The sequence below is a fragment of the Muscardinus avellanarius genome (genome assembly GCF_963383645.1).
Source record: "Muscardinus avellanarius genome assembly, chromosome: 12".
NCBI classification, from domain to species: domain Eukaryota; kingdom Metazoa; phylum Chordata; class Mammalia; order Rodentia; family Gliridae; genus Muscardinus; species Muscardinus avellanarius.
The window spans coordinates 40,380,561-40,403,388 of NC_137798.1; the positions used below are offsets into that span (position 1 = coordinate 40,380,561).

The 22,828-nt window shown below is 40.1% G+C and overlaps 1 protein-coding gene across 2 annotated transcripts in view; it reads right to left on the minus strand.

Moving 5' to 3' along the window:
• Positions 1-2,943: 2,943 nt before the first annotated feature.
• The window catches only part of BAZ1A (bromodomain adjacent to zinc finger domain 1A), a gene marked incomplete at both ends in the record, with an annotated part of 82,868 nt that continues 62,983 nt past the window's right edge, over positions 2,944-22,828 (minus strand). For both annotated transcript variants that reach the window (XM_080706705.1, XM_080706704.1), the window contains 7 exons: positions 2,944-3,140; positions 4,045-4,132; positions 6,484-6,626; positions 8,891-9,357; positions 12,046-12,272; positions 12,362-12,609; positions 22,454-22,602. In XM_080706705.1, coding sequence (XP_080562831.1) covers positions 2,944-3,140; positions 4,045-4,132; positions 6,484-6,626; positions 8,891-9,357; positions 12,046-12,272; positions 12,362-12,609; positions 22,454-22,602 — 1,519 coding nt within the window. The remainder of the gene's footprint in view (positions 3,141-4,044; positions 4,133-6,483; positions 6,627-8,890; positions 9,358-12,045; positions 12,273-12,361; positions 12,610-22,453; positions 22,603-22,828) is intronic.

The window sequence follows — 22,828 nt, forward strand, 5'->3', positions numbered from 1 at the left end:
AAATCAGTTCAGTGGAACAGACCTTTTGTTAGAAGCCTGGAAATGATGGGCTGAAGTCCCAGGTGGCTAGGGAGGGGAAGATGGTATTGGAATTTGGAAGAAAATTTAGATGGATTTTTTCCTTCTTTTCTTCTTCTTTTCAGTACTGGGGATGAAATCTAAGGGCATTATACCTCTGAGCTACACCCCCAGCCCTATATTGCAGTCTTTTTTATTTTTTGAAATAGGGTCTGAGTTGCAAAGTTACTTCAGCTAAGTAGCTGAAGCTGTCCACAAACCGTGATCCTCCCGTCTCAGCCTCCTGAATGCTGGGATTACAAGCGTGTACCACCATGCCCAGCCTTTTTTTTTTTTTTTAGTACTGGGAATCTAACCCATGGCCATTCTACCTCTGAGCTATACCCCCAGCCCTATTGCCCTATTTTTAAAATTTTAATTCTTTATTTTGAAACAAGGTCTCACTAAGTTGCAGAGGGCCTCACTAAGTAGATGAGGCATGTGCCACCACACCCAGCTTAGATGGAATTTTGAGTTTAATTTTTATTGGGGGATGACGCAGGCTACTATGGGGTTTTGACTATCCCAAACTCAGGAGTAGGTCTACAAGGGAGGGAGGTAGAGGAGGGTCACGGACTTGACTTCTTTAGTATTAATGGCAAGAAGGAGGGGGAGTGAGATGAGTCAAGGGTAGGGCTCTGTAGAAGGGAAAAGGAAAGGGGGAGGAATTGGGGAATGGCTAAATGGGTGGTGTGTACGCATACCTCTACTACCTTATACCCAACTGCGTAAGTTGAACAGCAGAGCAGGAAGTGCAGAGAAGCCAGCCTCAGCTATTTAGAGACCCTGTTTCCAAAAAAAATAAAGACATTTTGGCTAGGCATATTATTATTTTGTGGTGCTGGGGATTGAACCTAGAGGCATTCTATCTCTGAGCTATACCCCCAGCTCCATTTAAATTTTTTATTTGGAAACAGGGTCTCACTAAGTTGCAACAGCTTTATTAAGTTGCTGTGGCTGGTTTCAAACCTGCAATCCTCCTGTCGCAGTCTTCCAAGTACTGGGATTACAGTTGTGCACCACCACACCCAGTTTAGGCATATTATTTTAACTTAGTTTGAAATAGGCAGTAAGATAAATTGTAACTTTTATGAGTGACTTTTATTACTGAATGATTCCATAGTTGGCTAAAAATGGTTCATTCTTTTTGTGTGTGTGTGTGGTACTGGGGATGGAACCCAGGGGCATTCATTCTACCTCCAAGCTACCCTCTCAGCCTTATCTTTTATTTTAAAACAGGGTCTCAGCTGGGCATGATAGCACACTCTTATAATTTCAGTACTTGGAGGAGGATATGGGTTCATGGCCAGCCTCAGCTACTTAGTGAGGCCCTCCGTAGCTTAGTGAGACCCTGTTTCAAAATAAAGAATAAAATCGGGCTGGGTATGTAGCCCACTAAGTTGTGGAAGGCCTAAGTAGCCGAGGCTGGCTGTGAATCTGGATCCTCCTGTTTCAGCCTCCAAAGTATTAGGATTACAAGTGTGCGCCACCATGCCTGGCCAGAAATGGTTCATTCTTTTTAATTAGTTTTGGTACTAGGGATTGAACCTATGGGTCTTCTGCCTCTGAGCTATATCCATTTTTATTATTATTTTTTTTGTGGTACTGGGGATGGAACCCAGGGGCATTTTACCTCCAAGCTACATACCCAGCCCTATTTTTTATTCTTTTTTTTGAAACAGGGTCTCACTAAGCTACGGAGGGCCTCACTAAGTATCTGAGGCTGTCCGCGAACCATGATCCTCAGGTCTCAGCCTCCTAAATGCTGGGGTTACAAGCGCGTGCCACCATGCCCAGCTATCCATTTTTATTTTGAAAAGGTTCTCACTAAGTTGCTGAGGCTGGCTTTAAACCTGCAATCCTCCTATCTCAGCCTCCCTAGTACTGGGATTAAAGGTATGTGCCACCATGCCGGATTTATTTCCTTTTATGAGAATCTGTGTATAGATTATTACTATTGTTAAGGGGTTGGGCAGAAAGAGAAGGAAATTACTGCTATTGAGACTCAGGTACAATAAAATGTTGGTTCTAATGATCTGCATGTATCATATACAGAAGTCTAGTTTTGACTTGTAAAAATTCCAGAAATTCAAAATACTTGAAAAAATGTAGCACTTTATTTGTACACTTAAAAAGTTGTACATAGAAACTTATAATACAGTTCTGTAAAACTGAAAGAACTGTCAGGCGCAGGGAAGGGTGATACCTTTTTTTGATTGATCATTAAGGAAGTTAGAGAAATAAAAATAAAACACAGTTAAATGTTTAAAAAATTAAAGAACATTTTCCAAGTATAAATTTTATAAATACAAAACAAATTCACAAATTACTTTGAATCCTAAATAAATATCTAGTTAATAAACTCAGACTTAATATTGCCAGCCAGCACTGGTACAGCACTTCAAGGATATAAAATTGGATTCATTCATGTGTAGTGTTGAAAGATGTGCTTATTATTAAACATTTCTTAAGACAGAGACACATTTTTCTACACTGTGCTATAGCAGAAGACTCATCTATGTAGATAAACCTCCCTTAATACCACAACTTCTAAAAAATTATTGACAAGTCATAGGTGAAAAAATATTTTCCAAGATATCTGGACACATGAATGATCTCAAAATGTACAAAAACTTCTGTAAACCAAGTACTGTATCCAATACATCTATCAAACTTATTAGATACTGAACAAAATTGTAGCAAAGAAAATCTTTCCTACATTCTCCTGAGTGCTTAATATTAAAATTGAGATTATAGTGCAGACCACACTTCAGCGTGGCCAATCAGCTATTGCTTTATACATACATCTGCTTCAGAGCATGATTTAATGTTCCACTTCCATGAACAATTTGTTTTTCCTCTGATACATCCTTTACAAGGATAGAATTAGATTCGTGACTTTTTGGCAGCTGGTGGTGTGCTAACTTGGTCCACATTATTGGTTGTGACATGGAGTCCAAGCTTTTGAGCCTGAATATGAAAGAATGCTTGAAGCCTAGTTCCAGCTTTTGCTTCACTTGTGTTACGAGGGTTGTACTCAAAGCAGTTTGAGAACATTAACTCAATATCATCAATAAACTCAGCTAGAGAAAAACAAAACAAAACATGATTAGAACGAAGGTATAAAATTATAAATACAATTTTTGTATCATATCTGGAAACTTCATTAAGAAAACAGAAGTCCACTTTTTTCTTTAGAAAAAAAAATTCTGAATCAAGGTAGAGGAACTTGAAGTCATTAAACACTTTTATGTAACAACATAATTTTTTTTTTTTTTTTATGGCACTGGGGATTGAACCCAGGGAGTCCACCTCCAACCTATACTCCCAGCCCTATTTTTTTTTTTTTTTTTGGTGGTGGTACTAGAGATTGAACACAGAGGTTCAATCTCTAAGCGCCACCCCCAGCCCCTCAACTCTATTTTTTATTCTTTATTTTGAAACAGGGTCTCACTAAGTTGCAAAAGGCCTCCCTAAGTAGCTGAGGCTGGCTGTGAATCCATGACCCTCCTGCTTTAGCCTTCTAAGTACTGGGATTATAAGCATGAGCCATCATGCCCAGTGCACTTTATAAATAAAGTATTTTTTTTTTTTTGGTGGTACTGGGGGTGGAACCCAGAGGCTTTCTACTTCCAAGCTATACTCCCAGACCCATTTTATATTTTATTTGGATCTCCTAAGTTGCTGAGAGCCTCACCCAGTAGCTGAGGCTGGCTTCGAACCTGCGTGATCCTCCTGTCTCAGCCTCCCAATCGCGGGGATTACAAGCGTGCGCCACCACGCCTGGCAGTATTTATTTTTAATAAGACCAGATTTTGTGAATTATTTCAACTCTAATCCATCTTTCATCTTCATGTAAACATTTTAAGGGATCTCTTGGAATGCCAGCTACACAACTACCTACCATTAACACACAATATTTAAAACAAAAGCAACCTCTACCTCTTAAACAAAAATAATTATCAAAGGAAAAGATAAGTTACTTACATGCTAATTTATATTCACATTTGTTCACTTTTTCACGAATTATATTTAAGGCAATGGGCTTTTTAATGATGTCATAATAGTCTGGGACCTAGAAAATAATTCCAATATGTTACTTCATGCCATTTACTGGAAATAAGTGGTTATATACATAAAGGTTTTGTACTTGAAAAGGAACATAAAGCCCGGTGTGGTGGAGCATGTCTGTAATCCTAGTACCTGGAAGGCTGAGGCAAGAGGATATTAGGTTCAAGGCCAGTCTCAGCAATTTAGCAAGGTCCCTCAGCAACTTAAGAGACCCTTTATCAAGATATGGGTGGAGCCGGGCGAGGTGGCACACGCTTGTAATCCCCGCTTGGGAGGCGGAGACAGGAGGATCGCGCAGGTTTGAAGCCTGGCTAAGAGACCCTGTTTCCAAATATAAAAAAGTATAAAATAGGTCTGGGAGTGTAGCCCGAGGTAGAAAGGCTTCCAGGAACCCCAGTATCACCAACAAAACAAAACAAACAAACAAAAAAAGATATGGGTGGAAAGCTGGGTGTGGTGGTACACACTTGTAATCCCATCATCTGGGAGGCTGAGATAGGAGGATCATGGTTCACAGACAGCCTCAGCTACTACTTAGTGAAGCCCTTTGCAACTCAGTTTGAGAGCCTATTTCAAAATAAAAAATAAAAAACAGAGCTAGAGGTGTAACTCGGAGGTAGAATGCCCCTGGGTTCCATCCCCAGTAAGAGGTAGACTACCCCTGGGCTCAGTCTCCAGTAAGCACAACCACACACACACACACACACACACAATCTCGGAGTATTACATTCTCTTAAAATAATGTAATGTAGTTTCAGTCATTATAATGGTGTAGGCCACCATTGAAAATGTTAGCAGTATATGAAAAATAAAAAAATATAGCTTTGTTTATGGCTCTGCATTTTCCTTCTGCACAGCATTTAGATATTTATATTTACCTTATCTCTTTTTTATTTTTTATTTTGAAAAAGGGTCTCACTAAGTTGCTGGAGCTGGCCTCAAACCTGTGATCTTTTTGTCTCAGCCTCCCAAGTACTGGGATTACAGGCATGAGCTACAGTGCCTGGCTTATGGATGTCATTTACATTCAGAAACCTTTACTACACGCTGCCAAGTAAAGCCCTTTATTAAATAGTTATGCCCGAGCCTCTACTCCAGACCTATTTTTTATATTTTATTTGGAAACAGGGTGTCACTAAGTCGCTGAGAGCCTCACTAAGTAGCTGAGGCTGGCTTTGAACCTGCGTGATCCTCCTGTCTCAGCCTCCCAAGTGCAGGGATTACAGGCATGTGCCACTACATCTAACTCCACAGAAAACTTCCTAACTCCTGCTATTCTCTTCTTTTTTTTGGTGGTACTGGGGGTGGAACCCGGAGGCTTTCTACCTCTGGGCTATACTCCAGACCTTTTTTATATTTTATTTGGAAACAGGGTCTCACTAAGTTGCTGAGAGCCTCACTGAGTAGCTGAGGCTGGCTTCGAACCTGTGCAATCCTGTCTCAGCCTCCCAGCGCGGGGATTACAAGCGTGCGCCACCATGCGCGGCTCTATTCTCTTCTTTTGAAATGTTCAAATCAGTATCCTTTTCTTCTCTACTTCTGCAATACCATCATCATTTCTATCACCGTACTGTAACACTGTTGTACCTCTGTTCTACATCCATCACTTTGTGCCATGTATATAAAAATAACTACAGCACATCTCATATACCTGAGTTCAGCTGGGCTACCGTGACTGTTTAAGAGCATTTATTTATCTCTTACACCAATGTCTCTCAAAGTGTGGCTTATGGACCAGGACCACAGGACCATCTAGGGACTTGTGAGAAATGCAAATGGCTAGGCATCAGACTAGACCTAACAAGTTAAAGACTTGGGTAGGGCTCCAAAATTTGTTTTTGTTGTTTTTTGCAGCACCAGGGAATGAATTCAGGGGTGCTCTAACACTGAGCTACATCCCCCAGCCTTTTTATTTCAAGACAGGGTCTTATCAAGTTGCTGAGGTTGGCCTTGAACTTGAGATTCCTCTGGCCTCAGCTTCCTGAGAAGCTAGGATTATAGGAGTACTCACCATGCCTGGTGTTTTGTTTTTTTAACCCCCTCAGTACTGGGATGGAACCCAGAGGCATTCTACCTTCAAGCTACACCTCCAGCCTGTTTTTTAATTCTTTATTTTGAAGCAGGTTCTGAGTTGCAGAAGGTCTCACTAAGTAGCTGAGGCTGGCTGCGAACCTACAATCTCCCTGACTCAACCTCCCAAGTACTGAGATTACAAGCGTGTGCCACCATGCCAGGTTTTTTTTTTTTTTTTTTTTTTTAAAGGCAGTGAATAACAGGTGTTTTGACAATTTCAAAGAGGCTATGAGGATTAAATCCAGTAATATACATGAACATATTTTGTAGTTGTTATATTACCTGAATTTTAGAAACAAGTTTCAAAAATGGCCAGCTATCATCATGCCGTACCAATTCCACAACAAGCTGTTCAAAAGCAGACAGTTCATGAACTCCTCCTTGTCTGCCAGAACTTCTTCTATTCAGTGGCAAAGGTGATGACTCTGGGTAAATAATGAAGACTTTTAGGTGATTTCAAGCAAATACATATGTAAATACATATGTTTGTGTGTGTGTGTGTGTGTGTGTGTGTGTGTGTGTATGTATGTGTGTGTATATATATATTTTTTTTTTCTTTTTTTGCAGTACTGCCCCCCCCACACACACACGAAAAATAAAAATAAAAGTAATCTCTTCAGACCTGGTTATTAGTCCTCTTTTTTTTTTTTTTTTTTTGCAGGTCTGGGGATAGAACCCAGGGCCATTCGACCTCCGAGGTACACCCCCTGCCCTATTTTTTTTATTCTTTATTTTGAAACCGGATCTCACTGAGTTGCAGAGGACCTCACTAAGTAGCTGAGGCTGTCCACGAACCGCGATCCTCTGGTCTCAGCCTCCAGAATGCTGGGATTACAAGGGTGTGTCACCATGCTCGGCTATTAGTCCTCTATCTAAAATCACCTTGTATAGTGAAAAAACATTTCTCAGCAATAAAGTAAGATTATTCTCCTCCACCCCTTTTTTGGTACTGGGGATTGAACCCAGGTACATTCTACTTCTGAGCTATACCCCTAGCCCTTTTTATTTTGAAACAATCTTGTAAAATTGCTGAGGCTGGCCTGTAGCCTGAGATCCTCCTGTCTCAGTCACCCAAGTACTGCGATTTCAGGGAAGCATCATTATGCCCAGTTAGGAAGACTGTTCTCTCCATCTAGTATAATCCACAACTTCTCCATTATTTCTCAGGCTTATTTTTTTTTTCTTTTTTGTGGCATTCTACCTCCAAGCTAAACCCCCAGCCTTATTTATTTATTTATTTATTTTTATTTATTTGCAGTACCAGAAGTGGAGCCCAGGGGCATTCTACCTCTGAGCTACACCCCATCCCTATTTTTTATTTTGTTTTATTTTATTTTTTTTGTGATACTGGGGTTCCTGGAAACCCTTCTACCTCTGGGCTACACTCCCAGACCTATTTTTTTATATTTGTATTTGGAAACAGGGTCTCTTAAGCCAGTGCGGCTAGCTTCGAACCTTCGTGATCCTCCTGTCTCTGCCTCCTAAGCGCGGGGATTACAAGCGTGAGCCACCATGCCCGGCTTTTTTCTTCTTTTAAATGGTACTGGGGATGGAACCCAGGGGCTTTCTATCTCCATGCTAAACCTCCAGACCTATTTTATATTTTATTTGGAAACAGGGTCTATGTTGCTTGAGAGCCTCACTAAGCTGCTGAGGCTGGCTTCGAACCTGCGCGATCCTCCTGTCTTAGCCTCCCAATCGATCCTCCTGTCTTAGCCTCCCAAGCGCATGCCACCATGCCTGGCTGTAATGTGTGTGTGTATATATATATATATATATATATATATATATATATATATATATATATATATATATATATATTTTTTTTTTTTTTTTTTGCGGGTCTGGGGATGGAACCCAGGGGCATTTGTCCTCCGAGCTACCTCCCCTGCCCTATTTTTTATTCTTTATTTTGAAACAGGGTCTCACTAAGTTGCAGAGAGCCTCACTAAGTAGCTGAGGCTGTCCATGAACTGCGATCCTCCAGTCTCAGCCTCCCAAATGCTGGGATTACAAGCATGCGCCATCACGCCCGGCTTGTACTGTCATATTTTAAAATATTCAAGTTTTATTACTACTGGCATAAAAAAGAGATAGACTTGAAGAGAAAAACAATGAATAAAAAGGGCTAGAGATGTGGCTCAGTGGTAGAGTATGTGCTTAGCACATGCAAAGAGGCCTGGGTTTAATACCCAGCAGTAGTAACAATAACAAAATAATGAATGAAGAGATTATATGAATACTATTTTTTGTGTGTGTTAGTGAGGATTGAACCCAGAAGTATTCTATCTTGGAGCTATACTCTCATTCTGATTTTTAAAAAAATTTCTTATTTGGGAACAGTCTTGCTAGGTAAGAGTCTCACTACTTGCTGAGGTTGTCCTCAAACCTGGATCCTCCGGTTTCAGCATCCGGAGCACTGGGATTACAGGTGTGTGCCACCAAGCCGGCTTGGACACTCTTTAAATAAAAATCACAATTAAAAGGATGGTGGGTAGCTGGGTATGGTGGCACACCTGGAAATTCCAGTATTTGGGAGGCTGAAATTGCAGGTTTGCGGCCAGCCTCAGCAACTTAGTGAGGCCCTCTACAACTTAGTGAAACCCTATTTCAAAATAAGAAGAGATTAAAGAATAAAAAATAGGGCTAGGGATGTAGCCCAAAGTTAGAAAAAAATTAGACTTCATACCTGTAGATTGTCTTTTTCTGCTTCTTCTCTTGGATTCACTATCTTGGAGAGCAAGTTTTGAAGCAATGTTTAAAGATTTTGACTGCTCACTTGACTTTGTGGTGATAACTCTGAAGTTAGGGAGGTTGGGACTGTTTTCTGGAGTATTATTAGCACTTCTACCTCTGCGTTTTCTACGAGGACTAAGTAGTTCCACAAATACATCTGCTTGCAGTGTGCCATGACTATGGCGAGTAGAACGACTGGTAATTCTTAAAGATTTAGTTTCTGTAGGAGGAGCAGATTTTATCTTTCTTAGGTTTCTACCAGAAGTTCTAGAAGAAAAGGTTGTTTTGGGTGTACTCTGATGACTCCTTGAAGGGTATCTTCCAGGATCTTGTCGTTGGCCACGACTTGAGAAAGAAGAGTTAAGTCTCCCTCTTGTTTTAATTGGCAATCTAACTTGTGATCTTCCTCGTTTGGGTGGGCTGTAAATATTGTTAGAAAACATAATTATTGTACAAAGCAAGGATAAATATATGATTACTTCTATTCAGCAAGTGAGTTTTACATAAATTCTTTTTCTGTATAGTGGAGACTTGTCCTAATCTCAATCCTTTAAATTTAGAGCAAACAAGCTTTCATGAAAATCCCAACCATGCTTTCATGTATTTCTTTGAAATGCAAAGAGAAATTTAATATTTACTTGATGACTCCAGGCTATCCTCATGAAAATCAGGTACTAAATCAGGATTAAACTATAGCAAAATCCTTAGGAGAATCAATGAATAGGAATAGTCAATAATCTTGAAATACTTAAAAAATGAACTAATCTTGCTGGGCATGGTGGCGCATGCTTGTAATCCCTGCACTTGGGAGGAGACAGGAGGATTGTGCAGATTCAAAGCCAGCTGTGCTGGTTTAAGAGACCCTGTTTCAAAAAATAAAAAAAATATATAATAGGTCTGGGAGTGTAGCCAGGAGGTAGAAGGGTTTCCAGGAACCCCAGTACCACCAAAACAACAACAACAACAACAACAACAACAACAACAACAACAACAACAACACTAATCTTAAAATTCTTTCTTTTTTCATTTTTGAGGTATTAAGGATGGAACCCAGGGTCAGTCTACCTCTGAGCTATACCCCCAGCCCTATTTTTACTCTTTATTCTGAAAAAGGGTCTCATTGAGTTGCAGAGAGCCTCACTAAGTAGCTGAGGCTGTCCGTGAACCGTGATCCTCCTGTCTCAGCCTCCTAAATGCTGGGATTACAAGCGTGCGCCACCACACGCGGCCTTTTTTTTTTTTTTTTTGCTAGAGGAGTCTATTACTTTTCACTGCCATTGGTACAGAGGTGCCTTACAATATTAGCCAATGGCTAATACTGAAGTAGGCTTTGAACTTGGGGTTCCTGAATGCCAAGCCAAGCTATCTTCTGACTTTGACTGTAAAGTACAAAACTAGATTTGATTTTTTAATTGCTTTAATTAAAAGAATAAAACAAGCTGGGTGTGGTGGTGTACACTTGTAATCCCAGTACTTGGGAGGCTGAGACAGGAGGATTGCAGTTTGAGGCCAGCCTCAGCTACTTATACCCTGTTTCAAAGTAAAGAAAAAAATAAATAAACAAGATAAAACAACTGTGGTACATGTGCTTTTAGCCATCTTCCCAGATCCTGGACTTTCAGTTAATCCAGAATATTTATAAGAATTTTCCAAATTATCATCTTTATGTTCCAATGATACTGCCATCACAAGCTACAGGGTAGGTGGCTTCTGTTAGCTGATATTCTCTCTTTTTTTGGTACTGAGGATTAAACTCTGGTGCATTCTACCTCTGAGCTACACACCCAAGCCCTACTTTTTATTCTTTACTTTGAAATAGGGTCTCACTAAGTTGCAGAGGGTCTCCCTTAATAACTGAGGCTGGCCGGGAACCTGTGATCCTCCTGTCTCAGCCTCCCAAGTACTGGGATTACAAGCGTGTGCCACCACACCCGGTTTAGCTAATTCTCTTAAAGCAAAGGTCATTCAATGAGGCTGTTCTATCTTTGTCTCTCTCTCTGACGGTGGCCTTTTTGTTCTCTGACAGTTTTAGGTGATTCTCATTTCACATTCATTTTTTTGATCCTATGAAAATGGGGTCCAAATGTTTAATAAGGAAAGTGTGTTGATGGTGAGAACAAAGAGAACAAAGACTTCGGCTGGTGTGGCCGGTGTGCTGACAGAAAACCCCTGATAGATATAAACATCCCCTCATTTCAGCTTGAAACAAAGGGGAAACTGGCTCAGCGCTGCCACAGCAGGAGCATTCAAGCTCCAAACCCATTCATTAGGCTTGGGTGACACAGTTTGCAAAGTGGCAGAATATTTGGTCACACGGTAGTACAGAAGTTGTTTCTGGGTGATGTGGCAGAAGCACAAACGTGCTATATACTTCCTAGCATATTACTCTCTCTGTGGACAGCCTAGATCAGTAAGATCTCTTTGGGAATATTTAAATTTTTTTTTTGTGTGTGTATGTGTTGGTACTAGGGATTGAACCCAGGGACATCCTACCTTTGAGCAACAGCTCCATCCCTTTGTATTTTAAAACAGGGTCTCACTAGGTTGCTAAGAGTCTCACTATGTTGTTGAGATTGGCCTTGACTTAGCTTCCTAAGTACTGAGATTACAGGCATGTGTCACCATGCCTGGTGGATGTATACAATATATAAAGAGCAAGGTTAATTTATGGCCACTATACACATATTAGTTTAAAAAAAGTTACAGGAGACAGGAGGACTGCAGTTTGAGGCCAGCTTCAGCAACTAAGCTAGACTTGTTTCAAAATTAAAAAGTAAGCTGGGCATGGTTGCTTGCTCACACCTACAATTCCAGTTATTTGGGAGGCTGAGAGAGGAGGATGACAGGGTCAAAAACAGCCGCAGCAAGTACAGAGGTTCTCATCAACCTAGTGAGACCCTGTTTCAAAAAATAAAAATAAAATAGAGCTGGGAGTATAGCCTGGAGGCAGAATGCCCTTGGGTTCAATCCCCAGTACCACTGAAACAACCAACCAACCGGTATCAAAGATATATAAATACATAAAAAATTACTGACCCCAACTACTCTGTGTGCCTTTGAAGAGTCCTGAGATTACTGAAATAGGACTGGAGGACTCTTAGGACTTACCTGAGTTCTTCCTCTTCTTGAGAATCATCCTCGTCTTGTTCTATTTCATACTCTTCCTCCTCACTTTGATCTTCTTCATCTTCATCATCGACTTCATCATCTTCATCTTCCATACTCCCTTCCATTTCTTCATCGCTTTCCAAAGATGGTCTCTGTCTAGAGGAGAGTCTTCTAGAACGTTGCTTTGGTCGACATTCTGGACAAAACCAATCTCCCTCAGGTACAGTCTGAACAAATAAAATGATCATTACTCATCTATTGCTCAAAATTTCAGTGTTTAAATTCTAATCTGGGAAACAGAAGAAGAAAAAAATACCTTGAGCTTTGGTCGGACACAATAGGTATGATGACCCCGATCACAGCCATCACAAAGTACCATGTTTTCAGCATCACCCTTCTTTCGGCATATCTTGCAACGAGCATTCAGTATAGACTTAGACCATACCACGCTACGATCCAAGGTGGACAAGTGAAGAAAGACTTGAGATAGACTAGCAGAGGAAAGGAGAGATTCTCTCCAACGGTCCAGGACTGTTTTATAAGTCCGCCCACTGTCATTGGCATCTTAAATGAAAGGGGAAAGTGATTAAAGTTTCTAAGCAAACCTAGACATCTAGAACTATTTTTCTTGGCAACTAAGATTTTACATTTCTTCCCTTTTAATACTTAACAACAGGAAAACAACAGCAGCAACAACAACACAAAAACAAAAAGCCCCAAAATACTCCGCAAAAATTTCATGTTACAGAAAATCTCTGTGGAGCCACATCTTTTTTTATGACATAAGGAATTACTTACATCCATAAATCAAGTGCCTGGAGATTTCAATAGTTAAAAGAGAAAACAACTTAATGTATTTTCAATTTAGTCTTTGTATCATATCTTGACCTAATTTAGAAAGCTGTTACAATTCATCTGAACTAGGTATATTACTTCCTTATTTTTAGATAAAAGATAGATTGCTTTCTAATTTATATATCAAGCATACATGAGGTTTCTTTTGGGTTAATGATAATATTCTGAAATTAGTGGTGTTGGCTGTACAACAGTGAATATACTAAAACCACTGAAAGCATACGATATGTTTTATGTTAGTAAAACTTAATTGTTTTCAATTTCTAGAGTATACTATTTCAAAACTGAGGTAATTAAAGGTATTGTTAAAACTACAAAAAAACTTTCAGCAGGAATATTTATATAAAAACATTTAAAGCCTTGTTATTAACATCACCATTTTTTTGGTCTTCTGGGCTAAAAAAAATTAAAGTCATTTGACTACATGCTATCAATCTATATAGTCTCATTTTACAATGGCATGTGATTTCTATCTAATTTTTCAATTGCTACCACCCTAATTTTGTGAAAACATTATTTTGAATTATGAAGGGCCCCCCACATCATGACAGAATTCTGTAAGACATAAGACTTCATACAGAGTCTGGTCCTATAATGTCATATTTGGTACCATATCTCCAGATAAAGCCTCTTGGACAGTAGCATAATGATTAAGAGAATGCAAGCTCTGGAGTCAGTCTACTTTAAGGCAAGTATTGGCTCTCTACGTGAACTTGGGCAAGTTCTTCAACCCTCTGAGCCTCATATTCTGTAACAGTAATATGTAGATAGTATCTGCCCCTGAGGGCTTCAGACATATTAAGTGGGCTAACATATATGAGGCACATTAACTGCCTATCACAAGATAGATGCTATTATTGCCATCATGATTCCTGCATTATATTGTTCCTCCTGTATACAGCACTTTAAAGCTATGAAACAAATTTATTCTATGGTCCTACCTTCAAGGAATTTTTAGTACAACTAGGCTGCTGTGTATACAATTAGTTAAAGCCATAAAAGCAATAGGACTGTTAAACACTAGTTAACCTTGAACTCTTGACTATTGGGCAGAAAAAAAAAAGACATGAAGACTAGGTTCTATCCAAAGTATTAAGTCCTTCTCCAAGAAATTAGGGCCCTAAAAGGATATCCCCGTTCAAGAGTTAGGGAGGAAAAGAGTGCCAGAAAGAAAGGAGTAGTAAAGAAGTGTATTCACTTGGGTCTTGGTGATGGGCAGAAAAGGGAAATAAATCTCTTGAAAAACTATAGCTACAATCAAATCCTTGAACAAATGTGTGTGTATGTGTGAAAGATGGGGGGGGTCTGGGGATTGAACCTCCGAGGATTCTACCTCTGAGCTACAACCTCAGCACTTTTTGTTTTAAAATGGGGCCTCACGCTAGGCGTGGTGGCGCACGCTTGTAATTCCCGCGCTTGGGAGGCAGAGACAGGAGGATCGTGCAGGTTCGAAGCCAGCTGCGTGTGCTTGCTTAAGAGACCCTGTTTCCAAATAAAAAATATAAAAATAGGTCTGGGAGTGTAGCCTGGAGGTAGAAGGGCTTCCAGGAACCCCAGTACAACCAAAAAATAAAAAATAAATAAAATAAAATAAAATGGGGCCTCACTAAATTGCTGAGGCTGGCTTTGAACATGCAATACTGTCTCAGCTTCCCCTGTACTGGCATTACAGGTGTGCACTATCATACTGGTAACAAGTTTAAAACCTGAAAGAAGAGCTGGGAGTGGTGGTGCACGCTTGTAATCCCAGCATTCGGGAGGCTGAGACCTGGAGGATTGCGGTTTGCGGACAGCCTCAGCTACTTAGTGAGGCTCTTTGCAACTCAGTGAGACCCGGTTTTAAAATAAAGAATAAAAAAATAGGGCAGGGGTTGTAGCTCAGAGGTCCAATGCCCCTGGGTTCCATCCCCAGACCCGCAAAAAAAAAAAAAAAAAAAAAAAAAAAAACAAACAACCTGAAAGAAGAAATAGGCTAAGATTTTAAAGTGGTCTGGATTATAGTTAAAGTGGTCATTTGAATGTCTAATATCAGTACAGATCTTTATAAATTCTCTCTGGAAAAAAAAAAGTCCACAGATTCAATTCCAAGGAAGGAAAAAAGTCAAAATCCGTAAGGGAGCCAGGTGTGATGGTGCACACCTATAATCCCAGCTGTCTTGGGAGGCTGAGGCAGAAGATCTGTAAATTCAATGCCAGCATGGGCAGCTTAGTGAGACCATGTCTCAAAATAAAATGGAAAAGGCTAAGGATGTGGCTCACCAGGAGAACACCTGCTTAGCATGTGCAAGGCTCTGGGATCACCACAGAACAAATATGCAGCACCACAAAAACAAAAACAAAACAAACAAAAAATCAGATTTTTTTAAAAGTAATTGAGATTAATAACTCAATGGAAGAAGGAAAAACTTGATGAATGGGTCAAATGGCTCTTCAACGCTAAAAAAAGAAATATTAGTGAAATAAAAATTAAGTACAAAGATATTTAGAATGTAATCCATTTAGTATTTTTTAAGCTTTACTTTTCTATGTCCTCTTGTTTTAGGTGTGCCTTTTTGTGTGTGTGGTGTTAAGAGATAGAACCTAGAATCTCATGAATACTATATTAAAATTCTACTACTGAGCCACATCTAGCCTCCGGAGTGCACCTTTTTGTATTGTATATAAGCTAGTTAAATTAATTAATTAATTAATTAATTACTTATTTGTGGTACTGGGGCTCCTAGAAACCCTTCTACTTCCGAGCTACACTCCCAGACCTATTTTCTTATATTTTTTATTTGGAAACAGGGTCTCTTAAGCCAGCGCGGCTGGCTTCGAACCTGCGTGATCCTCCTGTCTCCGCCTCCCAAGCGCGGGGATTACAAGCGTGCGCCACCACGCCCGGCAAATTTTATATTTTTAATCCAGTCTATCTCTGTACTTTTGGAGAGTATAATCCATTTAAATGCATTTGATTTGTTTCTACTCTATTTTTTTTTTTTTTGTGGTACTGGGGATGGACCCAGGGCATTCTACCTCTGAGCTACACACCCAGCCCTATTTTTCATTCTTTATTTTGAAACAAGGTCTCACTGAGTTGCAAAGGTCTTTCACTACACAGCTGAGGCTGTCCATGAACTGCAATCCTCCAGTTTTAGCCTCCCAAATGCTGGGATTACAAGCATGTGCCACCATGCCTGGCTCGACCCTATTAATTTCTATGTATTTTGATTTTTGTTATAAGCTTTATGAAGAGCTCTGGCTTGAGAAGGCCCTCTAAAAAAGGAAGCAGCAAAAATTGCTAGTTCAAAGATCATGAAGAAATCTTTCTGGCTAAATCAGATAGCATTCTTATTGGTAATGGTAAAAATTATGGTTGGAGAGGTCAACATGGAAGAGTGGAAGAAAGGACAAATTATGGAGAACTTTTGCAGCCTTAGAAGTCAGTTTTGAAGCCAGGCGTGGTGGTACACGCTTGTAATCCCCGCGCTTGGGAGGCGGAGACAGGAGGCTTGGGCTGGTTCGGAGCCAGCCTTGCTGGCTTAAGAGACCCTGTTTCCAAATAAAAATGTAAAAATAGGTCTGGGAGTGTAGCCCGGAGGTAGAAGGGCTTCCAGGAACCCCAGTACCACCACCACCACCACCAAAAAAAAAAAAAGTAGTCAGTTTTGTGTGTGTGTGTGTGTGTGTGTGTGTGTGTGTGTGTGTGTGTGCTGGGGATTGAACCCAGAAGCATTCGACCTTTGAGCTACACCGGAGCCCTATTTTTTATTCCGTATTTTGAAACAGGGCCTAAGTAGCTAAGGATAGCCACAAACCCACGATCCCACTGTCTCAGCCTCTCAAGCACTGCAATTACAAATGTGCACCACCATGTCCAGCTGGTGTGAATGGTTTTTTAAAACACTTTTTTCATCAAAAAACACCATGGTTTGGGAGACTGAGACAGGATTGCAGGTTTGCAGCCAGCCTCAGATACTCAGTGAGGCCCTTTGGAACTTAGTGAAATACTGTTTCAAAAACAAAAGAATAAAAAATAGGGCTGGGGATGTAGCTTGGAGACAGAAGCCCCCCCACCCCAGTTCAATCCCCAGTACTGCAAAACAAACAAACAAACAAACCCATCATGGTTTTTGATGAAACAAGGTTTTTTTTTTTTTTTTTTTTTTTTTTTGTGGTACTGGGGTTCCTGGAAGCCCTTCTACCTCTGGGCTACACTCCCAGACCTATTTTATATTTTTTTATTTGGAAACAGGTCTCTTAAGCCAACGAGGCTGGCTCTGAACCAGCGCGATCCTCCTGTCTCTGCCTCCCAAGCGCAGGGATTAGAAGTGTGCGCCACCACGCCCGGCAACAAGGTATTTTTTTTTTAAAAATTAGACAAGTGGTAGCTTAAGGTCCAATTCTTATTCCATTGACTCCTACTCATATTTATTTTTGGTGGGCTTTGCACTTGCTGGCAAGTGCTCTAACACTGAGCTACACTGCCATCTCCTATTCCTATTATTATAGTTCATAATGGATATGCACATTTTTCTCCTTTTACACAGCACTAATGTTATACTGAGAGACTTATTATTCAATAGCTACTGTATGGCAATGCACATAATACCATACAGGCTTTTCTAGGGTACAAACACAACTTGCCATATATGTCTTCCTGTGACAGTAAAAGAAAAAATAAGCAGTGAATAAAAATTTCACACAAGATAACAAAAGTTCTACAGTTGTTTATTCTTTTGACTAATAGCTAAATATACTAAGATTTACTTGTCATATGTCAATTTAGAAGAGTTTTAATTAGCCAAGATGTTAAATGTAGAAAGGAAAGCAAAGATAAGACAAAACGCAAATTTCTTTAAAAAGTTAAAAATTTACCATCTCTCACACTAGATTGATCTTCCTCTCTCTTTCTCTTGTTCTTTTTTTTTCTATCTCCCTTTTGATCTTTATTTATTTCTGTGTTACCTAATTTCAAATTAATAAAGTTAGTTGAGGATTTTTTTCATAGCTTAAGGGTTTAACCATAAGCATGACTTTATGAGGAAATTACCAACCTAACAAATAATTCTCACATACCTTACTTAAAACAGTGAACTGAAACATGATTATCTTGCCAAATTAAAAATGTCTAGTTTTATCAACATGATTATTATAATAAAAGGGATATATTAGGGAAGGTAAAACATAAGTAGAATATTTGTTTCTTATTTGTTTCTCTAAGAAACCATAATAATTTCTAAAGCTAAATTGGGAAAATTCCTATCATGATTAATTTGCTATGCTGAGAGAATATCAACATATATTCTATTTTTTTTTTGGTGGTACTGGGGGTGGAACCCAGAGGCTTTCTACCTCCGGGCTATACTCCCAGACCTTTTTTATATTTGATTTGGAAACAGGGTCTCACTAAGTTGCTGAGAGCCTCACTAAGTAGCTGAGGCTGGCTTCGAACCCACGTGATCCTCCTGTCTCAGCCTCCCAAGCGCGGGGATTACAAGCGTGCGCCACCATGCCCGGCTTAAACCTTTTTCTTTGTCCAAAAAAAAATTTTTTTTGTTGTTTGCAGTACTGGGGTTGGAACTCAGGGGCATTCTACCTCCAAGCGACACCCCCAGCCCTATTTTTTTTTTGGAAATAGGGTCTCACTGAGTTGCAAAGGGCCTCACTAAGTAGCTGAGGCTGTCCTTGAACCAAGATTCTCCTTTCTCAGCCTCCCAAATGATGGGATTACAAACATGTGCTACCATGCCTGGCTCTGTCCCAATATTTACTAATATGAAAATACAGACTTACTAAACAATTCGATTTACTTCCTTTGAACTTATAATTTTGATGGCAATTACAGAAGTGGAAGTACCATTTAAATTGTGTTTTATCCTTTACCCTTTTGGAATCACAGGGTTAAGCTATAGTAACAGTATCTTATATTTGCAAGAGTTTAATGATTTACAAATGGTGTGTGTGTGTGTGTGTGTGTGTGTGTGTGTGTGTGTGTGTGTGTTAGTAACAGGGGATTGAACCTAGGGGGTAGTTCTACCTCCAAACTCCATCCCCACTCTTTTTTTGTTTTGAAACAGGGTCTAAATTGCGGAGAGTCTCACTACATTGCTAAGGCTGTATGTGAACCTTTGATCCTCTTGTCTCAGCCTCCCAAGTAATGAGATTACAGACATAGGTCACCATAACCTTTGATCCTCTTGTCTCAGCCTCCCAAGTAATGAGATTACAGACATAGGTCACCATACCCAGCCACTTTATTTTATTTTAGGTACTGGGGTTCCTGGAAGCCCTCCTACTTCTGGGCTACACTCCCATACCTATTTTATATTTTTGAAACAGGGTCTCTTACGCCAGCGCGGCTGGCTTCGAACCTGCGCGATCCTCCTGTCTCCGCCTCCCAAGCACGGGGATTACAAGCGTGCGCCACCACGCCCGGCCCCAGCCACTTTAAAAAATAAGAGTGATATAGCAAATACAATCTCTTAATATTTTTATGAGCTATAACCACACCTATCTTCTTTCTTACAACTTATACTTTTAATGTGATAAGTGAGTTATTTAAATTCATGGTAGAATTACTCATTTACAAATAAATATCCATTTTTGTTTTTTGGGTTTTTTTTGGTGCTACTGGGGATGGAACCCTTCTACCTCCGGGCTACACTCCCAGACCTATTTTATATTTTTACTTGGAAGCAGGGTCTTTTAAGCCAGCAAGGCTGGCTTTGAACCAGCATGATTCTCCTGTCTCCGCCTCCCAAGCGCGGGGATTACAAGCGTGCGCCACCATGCCCGGTGTATAAATATCCATTTTGTAATACTGTATAAATAAGATACCAGCCACAAACTCTTCAACTTAATGAATGTATTCACATTCCAAAATTGCTCCCAAAGTACTATTTATGAAAACTTGGTGGGTGTTCTGGTGGGTGTGGTAGCACACACCTGTAATCCCAGTACTTCGGAGGCTGAGATAGGAGGATCATGGGTTTGTGGGCCAACCTCAGCAACTTAGTGAGACTCTATTTCAAAATAAAAATAAAATAGGGCTGGGAGTATAGTTTAGAGGTAGAATGCCTCTATGTTCACCTCCAGTACCACAAAAAAAGAACAAAACAAGCAACTTATCCCATAGTTTTGTAATACGTTCATCTGTTGATGGACATCTTGGCTGGCTCCACAGTTTGGCAGTTGTGAATTGTGCAGCTATAACATAGATATGCATGTATTACTATGGTAGTTTGGTTCCATTCTTTTGAGTAGATACCCAGTAGTGGTACTGCTGGGTCATATGAGAGGTTCATTCCAATTCTTCTGAGGATCCTCCATACTGTTTTCCAAAACAGTTGCACTAGTTTGCAATCCCATCAACAATGTATTAAGAGTTCCTATTTTTCCAGATCCTCACCAGCATTTGTTGTTGTTGTTTTTTTTTTTTTTTTTTTTTTTTTTTGGTGATACTAGGGTTCCTGGAAGCCCTTCTAGCTCCGGGCTATACTCCCAGACCTATTTTATACTTTTTTATTTTTGGAAACAGGGTCTCTTAAGCCAGCGCGGCTGGCTTCGAACCTGCGAGATCCTCCTGTCTTTGCCTCCCAAGCACGGGGATTACAAGCGTGCGCCACCACGCCCGGCTTTGTTGTTGTTTTAATGACTGGCATTTTAATTGGGGTTAGGTGAAATCTCAGGTTGTTTTGATTTGCATCTCTGGGATATGTACACAATGGAATTTTACTCAGCCATAAGGAAGAACAAAATTATGTCATTTGCAGGGAAATGGATAGAACTGGAGAACATTATGCTAAGTGAGATTAGTAAGTCACAAAAAGTGAAAAGCTGACATTCTCCCTAATATGCAGAAACTAGGGAGAAAATGAGACATAGGAGGGACTCCAGACAAGGGAAAAACCTTAGGTGAATGAAGAAGGTGACCTAACTGAGGGAGATGGAGGGGGAGAGGGAAACATTCTCAAGGAATGTGATGTACACACACAAACATCACAGTCACTACGCTGAGCATGGGAAGGAGAGGAGGGACGCGATTAGGGTAGGAAGGAACTGGGGGAGGGCCCAACGAGTACAGCATGCATGTATGTCTCTACCAACATGAACCTCAATCAAGATGGACGATTACAATGCACCAATTGAAAAAAATTCCCAATAAAGTAGCAAAAGAACTCCCATCCCCCCAAAAAACAACCCCGCCGGCATGTAGCACATGCTTGGAGTCCCAGTACTTGGGAGGCTTAGAAAGGAGGATGGCAGGTTCTTGAACAGCCAGCCTCGGCTACTTAGTGAGGCCCCTCACAACTTAGTGGACCCTGTTTCAAAATTAAGAATAAAAAATAGGGCTAGGGTATAACTCAGAGGTAGAATGCCCCTGGGTTCACCCCCCCCCCCAATTCTGCAAAAAAAAAAAAAAATTAATCTATTCAAACTGTTCCTCCTTTGATATCTGAACAAAAAAGCTATGACTTTTAAAGATTATTCCTTCCAGGCTTCCATCTCCCCTCTTTTTAAAATAATACTGGAGATTAAACCCAGAATCTAATTCTTTCTCTGAACTATATCCCTAACCCTTTCAATTTTTGTTTTGAAACAGAGTGTTTTTTTTTTCTTCGGTGGTACGGGGATGAAACTCATGGGCATTCTACCTCCAAGCTACATCCCCAAACATACATACATATATATATATATATATATATATATATATATATATATATATATATATATACACATACATACACACATATATACATATACATATATATATTTTGGTACTGGGGATGGAACCCCTGGGGCATTTTACCTCCTAGCTACACCTCTAGTCCTATTTTTTATTCTTTATTTTGAATCAGAGTCTCACTAAGTTGCTGGTGGCAAACTTGCAATCCTCCTGTTTTAGCTTCCCAAGTACTGGGATTACAAGTGTGTGCCACCATACCTGGCTGAAGCATTGTTTTTTTTTTTTTTTTTTTTTTTGGCGGGTCTGGGGATGGAACCCAGGGGCATTTGACCTCCGAGCTATACCCCCTGCCCTATTTTTTATTATTTTGAAACCGGCTCTCACTGAGTTGCAGAGGGCCTCACTAAGTAGCTGAGGCTGTCCGCGAACCACGATCCTCCAGGTCTCAGCCTCCGGAATGCTGGGATTACAAGCGTGCACCTGGCTTGAAACATTGTTTAAAAAATAAATCTCACCTGAAAGAACTCATAAAAAGAAAGCAAGCTGGGCATGGTGGTGCATGCTTGTAATCCCAGCATTTGGGAGTCTGAGACAGGAGGGTTGTGGCTTGCAGACAGCCTCAGCTACTCAGTGAGGCTTTTGCAACTCAGACCCTGTTTCAAACATAAAAAGAATAGAAAACAGGGCTGGGGGTATAGTTTGAAGGTAGAGTATTCCTGGGTTCCATCCTCAGTACTGCAAAAAATAAAATAAAGTGAAAGCAATCTCCAGTTTTTCATATTAATCTATCAATTTCATTATGTTTGGAAGTAAAACTTTTACTGAAGAGCAATTTCAAAATTATTTAAAATATAACAAACTTTTTGAAGTTAAACAGGTACTTACCAAGTGGAGCTTTGAGAAAACGCCGTTCAATGCCCTGTTCTATTTGAAAGAGTGCAGTTGCCAGATAATGAACCACGTTGCTCACCGACTGTGGGGTACTTGCATTAGTGGAGACAGCACTTGGCGTTTCTGTTTTTATCCCCAAAAATCTACATTAAAACAAAGAAGAGTTCATGGTACTTTAAAAGACTATTAGGTGAAACTAGAGCCTACTCATTCCTTCACAATCTCAAGGATCTGTTATAAGCTAGTTGGGAGGGAGAGATTCATTTAGGAGGGCAGTGTGCAAGTATTTGAAGGAGAGAAGGGAAGAGGAAGGCTTATGAGAAAACTTTTAGAGAGGTGATAGATACTGAATTTAAAGCCCATGTATCT